The following is a 6,000-nucleotide window of genomic DNA, read 5'->3' as shown; positions in this document are numbered from 1 at the left end:
TGATTTCCAATGTTTAGGGCCTGGGGCAATGTATCACTTAGTACCGCTATTCATGTCTAGTATCAAAATGTCATGAGATCCATTCTTAAGGCCCATTAATTTCCCCCCCCTGCAGATCTAATCTATAGCACTCGTATAGAGATTGAGATCAGGGAGGGATGTCAAGCGTATTATCAGTGTCTTTGTTCACTCCGTCTAGATTATAGAGATATAGGCTCCCTCATTAGTTTCTCTTTGAGATTTCCTAACCATTTCATCATCTTCCGATCGTTACAGGCGACATGCTGAGCTGAGCTGCATGATGAAACTGTTAGCCTTCCTTCTACTTACTGATAGTGACATCATACTAACATCTGTGTGACCTCACTCATGTCTTCCTAATCGAAGAGAAAACAATGAGGTCATCACAGTCTGTTACATGTCTGAATCATGTCAGTGACATGTCTGAATCATGTCAGTGACATGTCTGAATCATGTCAATTACATGTCTGAATCATGTCAGTTATATGTCTGAATCATGTCAGTTATATGTCTGAATCATATCAGTTACATGTCTGAATTATGTGAGTTACATGTCTGACTAAACCACATGGATGCTCCCGTATGTGAGGTCTGCTGAGCGTTGGTTTGAGCGCTGGATGAACGACTTGTGAGAAAACTGCAAAACAAATCCTAGTCAGCAGTAGGGGGCGATACAGAGTGCTGCTTTAGTCTGGCCTGTGTGAAGTTCCGACGTTGCCCACTGGGTGGCAGCAGAGAACACTAACCAACCACAGAACGAATGACCATGCCCTGATGCTCTCTCCATCTCTCTCCCTCTCTTTGTCATTTTATCACTCTAAATTTTATTTTTTTCTTCCCTCCTTTCCTTTCTTTATCTCCCTCTCTCTCATTCCATCTCTCCATTTTTCCTCTCCCCTCATCTGTTTTCATCTTTCTCTCCTTTACTGTCTCCCCCTCTCCCTCCCTCCCTCCCTCCCTCCCTCCCTCCTCAGTAACTGTAATGAGAACACAGGGATCTACTCAGCCATGCACCTGGACAAGATCTTCAACATCACCACCTTCCTTAACTCCAGCGTGGTCAGTATTCACACACACACACACACACACACACACACACACACACACACACACACACACACACACACACACACACACACACACACACACACACACACACACACCCGGCACACACGTGTGCACACACACACACACACACACACACACACACACACACACACACACACACACACACTGAACACTCACTGTGCAGAACACAGTACATCTCTGATATGTCTATCTCTGACAGCACTGTAATAACAGTGAATCAATCAAATGAAACCTAACTCACTTTCAGATCCATCTCCCACTGACACCTCTATGCAATGACAGTATGAAGCATGCCATTCCCATAGTAGCTTGTGCAGACATCCAGTATTCCTCAGTTGTGTGAACTAAGGCGAGTCAACAGGCAGCTCAGCCTGCTAGCTGTGTAAGCCATTCTCCCCTTCTCCCTGTGGACAGCCATTAGCATCACCAGAAAGACCTCCTGTCTAACACAAAGACCGGGTTAGTATTAGCATAACATTAGCATTAGCCTTTACCTCTCAGCCTGTAACACACACACACATACAGTATGCATGCACACACACACCACACACACACACACACACACACGCACAAAGACTACTTCAAGAATACAAACACTAATTGAAACGTACTGATTCAATTAAATTCTCTCACTACTCTCTTGACAAATGATGGGGTTCTTTTGCTAGTGAGAGACTGTGTCTTAGCTGGGGCCTAAAGACCCCCTCTGTCCCCCTCTGTCCCATTAGAGGAGGGGAAGAGACAGATGGACAGAGAGAGAGAGAGAGCCTAATCTGTGTGTGTGTATGAGTGAATAGTGTTGCCTAGGAGACTAGGCAACACTATTCAGGTTAGAATCTCGGGGCTCAATGTAAAGTTGAAGTTGCTAGGGGTAACGATGGCGTTCTTTTCCTCTGGTTCTAAGGAACCCTGCTAAGAGGAGGCCCACAACAGCTTAAGTGGTTACGTAACGCTGTCCTATCTCACATGTCAACAAGCTTGTTGTTTTTGACCGCCATTTTGTACTCGCCCTTGGTTTCTCTGTCTCTGAAGAGACACATTCCATCAAGAGGTGTCAGACGTCCCGGTGAAATCTCATCACGAAGAACCTTGTCATGGTTCGGCCCTTCACTGTGGCATTGATGATTTCACAATAGGCCCAATCAAAATGTTAATTAACTTGACTGAGGCTGGTCTTGTTGTTGGCAGTACACCCAGGAGGTGTCGGAGCAGTTTGATGGCGTGAAGGTGGATCTGGGGGGGGTCGTCTTGCTGGAGGCGGGAGGGAAGCAGAACCTGCTGAGCTTCTCAGAGACCGCCGTGGGAGACATCAACTTCGCTGCCTACCTGGAGGAGGTAACATACACATGCGCGCTCACACACACACACACACACACACTCACTCACACATGCCGATACACACACACACACACCCACACATACACACATGCAGATACACACACACACACACACACACTCACTCACACATACACTCATGCAGATACACACACACACACACACACACACACAGACGCATGCGTGCTCACACACACACAGACGCACATGCTCCCACACAGACGCACACAGATACAGACACGCACACACACACATGCAGATACACACCCACACATACACACATGCAGATACAAACACACACAGACGAATGCATGCTCACACACACACACACAGATGCACGTGCTCACACACAGACACACATACACACACACACACACACACACACACACTCGCTTCTCATTTGCAACATCCCCCTGGTTACGTCCTTTCATGTAACACTCACCAGGCGACCATACTTACCTTATCTCTGTCCCCCACCACACACTTCACATGGAGCCCTTCACCCTGATCAGCCACAGCTGCCAAAGCAAAGAGTTTCAGGCCTGCAAGCTAACGTCATTAGCATTCCTCTGCTACTACCTCAGGCTCTGGCTAACTGGACTATGTTTAGCACAGGAGAACATTGAGTTCCTGAGGAACATGGTACACGATGGCCATGTTGTGGCCCTTTCCTCAGCCATGAATGACATTGGTGTTGGGTGTGTGTATGTGTGTGTGTGTGTGTGTGTGTGTATGAGTGTGTGTCTGTGTGTATGAGTGTGTGTCTGTGTGTGGTACTGTATATATGTCTATATATTTCTGTATATATGTGTGTGTATATATATTTCTGTACATATTTCTGTATATGTTTCTGTATATATATATATATATATATGAGTGTATATATTTCTGTATATATGAGAGTATTTATGAGTGTATACACAAATATATAAGTGTATATATATTTATATATATATATTAGTGTATATATTTATATACTGTATATGAGAGTATTTATGAGTGTATACACAAACATATAAGTGTATATATATTTATATATATGTATTTATTTATTTATATATATATATATATATATATATATATATATATATATATATATATATATATATATGAGTGTATATGTTTCTGTGTTTGCAGGTGAATAAAGGCGTGACTGTGGTGGACCTGCTGTCCTATGCCAACGAGTTGGACTCTCAGACAGACCTGATGGTAAGAGCAGCGTACCTCCTCCTGAAAACACAAACACCGCCCCGACTCCCTCACACACACGCGCCCGCTGTGACTCTCTTAACGTGATTTACCGTGCGTTTACACCACGGTCCAAAAGGTCTGTACTCAGCGACCAGGTCCACGTGTCTTCACCCACCATACAGACCCCACAGTGCTGTAACACTACCCCAGTCTCTGCCCCGGTCTCTCTGGTGGTGGTTCCAACGTCCGCTGGCATGCCTGAGGGGGGTTGGAGAGGGTAACAAGCCCTCCTTTCATACCCCAGAGTGGGACAGGGTCCGCAGGCAGGCAGCCTGGTGCTCTTAGCTCTCATCAGGTGCTCCGAGGGGACGGAGCTGCTTAAAGTGGGCTCTTGTGGGGCAGATTCTTTCTTGAGTACCCCCCACCCCCAATGCCCGCTGGTATTCATCTGGTGCCCATCTGTAGTGTACTCCTGGCACGTCCAGGCTGGGCTCTGAGACTGACTGGTTGGCTGGGGCTGTGTTCCATTCATCTCCACAGGCAGGAGCTGAGTACCTTTCTGTATAGGGTGTGTATGTTGCAGGGGTGTGGTCTTTATGGCTCTGTGTGTTTAGGACATAAGTCCTAAGAGCACACGCGTGTGTGAAATGCCAAGCATGTGCATGTAGTCCTCAACATGTTCTGCTATATTTTAGTTATAATATGTGATATGAATTGTATGTGCATCTGGTATGTGTATCTGTCTATAATTGTGTGCGTGCGTGCCTGTGTTTGTGTGTGTGTGTGTGTGTGTGTGTGTGTGTGTGTGTGTGTGTGTGCGCGTATGCGTATGCGTGTCCGCAGCCCAAAGGCGTTCTGCAGACATCTCTGAAAGGCCACGCCAGCTCTCTGCGGAAGATCCACAGCCAGCAGGTCATCCCAATGGAGCAGGCCATGGTAATCAATCACCTATCCTCTCCTAATCACTCTTCTCCATAGACATCCATTCCCGGAGCGATCAGCACTCGGCTCTGTCTTAACTATCTCTCCTTTTATTTTCCCACATTTTTCTTGACTCCTTTTTTTTATGGCTGCCAAGAAATATGTTAGAGCGAGGGTAAGCATGTGTAGATATCTACTGCACCTATGTGAGTGTGTTGTTCATCTTGTGTCGTTGACGATCAGGGGAGGCTGGCGGAGGTAGGAATCGGAGGACAGGCTTTTGTCATGCACGGGACGGAATGAGGAAAACACGCGTTTGATACCATTCCTGATTCCGTTCCATGTATTACAACAAGCCCGTCCTCCGATTTCTACCTCCACCAGGCTCCCCTGGTGAGGATGCTCTTGCTGTCTCCAGTCCATTCCCATGTTCAGTAAGGCTGTAAGCCTCTGATAGAACCGTGCTATCTGTGTTCCTGGTTCCTGAGCTCCACAAGACATCCTTGAGATGCCCTGATCATTAGTCATCAGTTCACAGTTGAGCTAACCATGGGAGGTTGGTGGAGGTAGAAATCGGAGGACGGGCTTATTGTAATGCATGGAACGGAATCAGGAATGCTATCAATTCCTTATTCCGTCCCATGCTTTACAATGATTCCGTCCTCCGATTTCTGCCTCCACGTGAACTAACATACGGACCCAATTGAAGTGATTGATTTGACATGAGCCTGTACTGTGTTTGTGTAGTGTCAGGCTGTGTTGAGTTGAGTTGGTTTCAGGCATCACTGTGATGCCTGACTGACATATGCATCACTCACTTTGACCTGTCAATCATTGGGATTGGTTAAACCTGGCCTGCTAATAACCAATGGGTAACTGGGACCAGCATTTCATTTGTCTGGTGTCATGTTCCCCCCGTTCGTACTTCACCAATGGAACAGAACAGCATATGTCAAGCATCCGGTGTGTGTGTGTGTGTGTGTGTGTGTGTGTGTGTGTGTGTGTGTGTGTGGTGTGGGTGTGGGTGTGGTGTGGTGTGTGTGTGTGTGCGTGTGTGTGTGTGTGTGTGTGTGTGTGTGTGTGTGTGTGGTGTGGTGTGGGTGTGTGTGTGGGTGTGGTGTGGTGTGGTGTGTGTGTGTGTGTGCGAGAGAGTGTGGACCGGTGCATGTGTTTGTGAGTGTGTTTGTGTGTGTGTGTGTGTGTGGGTGTGTGCGTCCATGCGTCTGTGTTTGTGTGTGGGTGTTTGTGTGTGTGTCAGCTCTAACCTCTGACCTAGCTGTTGTTAACATGTGTTGCTGTGTGTTTCCTTAAAGAGCTCACTGAACCAGAGCGTCAGACTGCTGGAGAGGACAACCACTGACCTGCCTGTGAGTAGCCCTGTGTGTGTGTGTGTGTGTGTGTGTGTGTGTGTGTGTGTGTGTGTGTGTGTGTGTGTGTGTGTGT

The 6,000-nt window shown here is 46.8% G+C and overlaps 1 protein-coding gene across 1 annotated transcript in view; it reads left to right on the top strand.

Annotated features, from left to right (window-relative positions):
• The window catches only part of prom1a (prominin 1a), a gene marked incomplete at its 5' end in the record, with an annotated part of 63,405 nt that overhangs the window by 47,442 nt on the left and 9,963 nt on the right, over positions 1-6,000 (top strand). The window contains 6 exon segments of the mRNA XM_083686865.1: positions 996-1,080; positions 2,299-2,445; positions 3,583-3,654; positions 4,480-4,572; positions 4,715-4,732; positions 5,871-5,924. Coding sequence (XP_083542991.1) covers positions 996-1,080; positions 2,299-2,445; positions 3,583-3,654; positions 4,480-4,572; positions 4,715-4,732; positions 5,871-5,924 — 469 coding nt within the window.

Source organism: Argentina silus (assembly GCF_951799395.1).
Source record: "Argentina silus genome assembly, chromosome: 15".
NCBI classification, from domain to species: Eukaryota; Metazoa; Chordata; class Actinopteri; order Argentiniformes; family Argentinidae; genus Argentina; species Argentina silus.
This window is presented reverse-complemented; position numbering and strand designations above follow the sequence as displayed.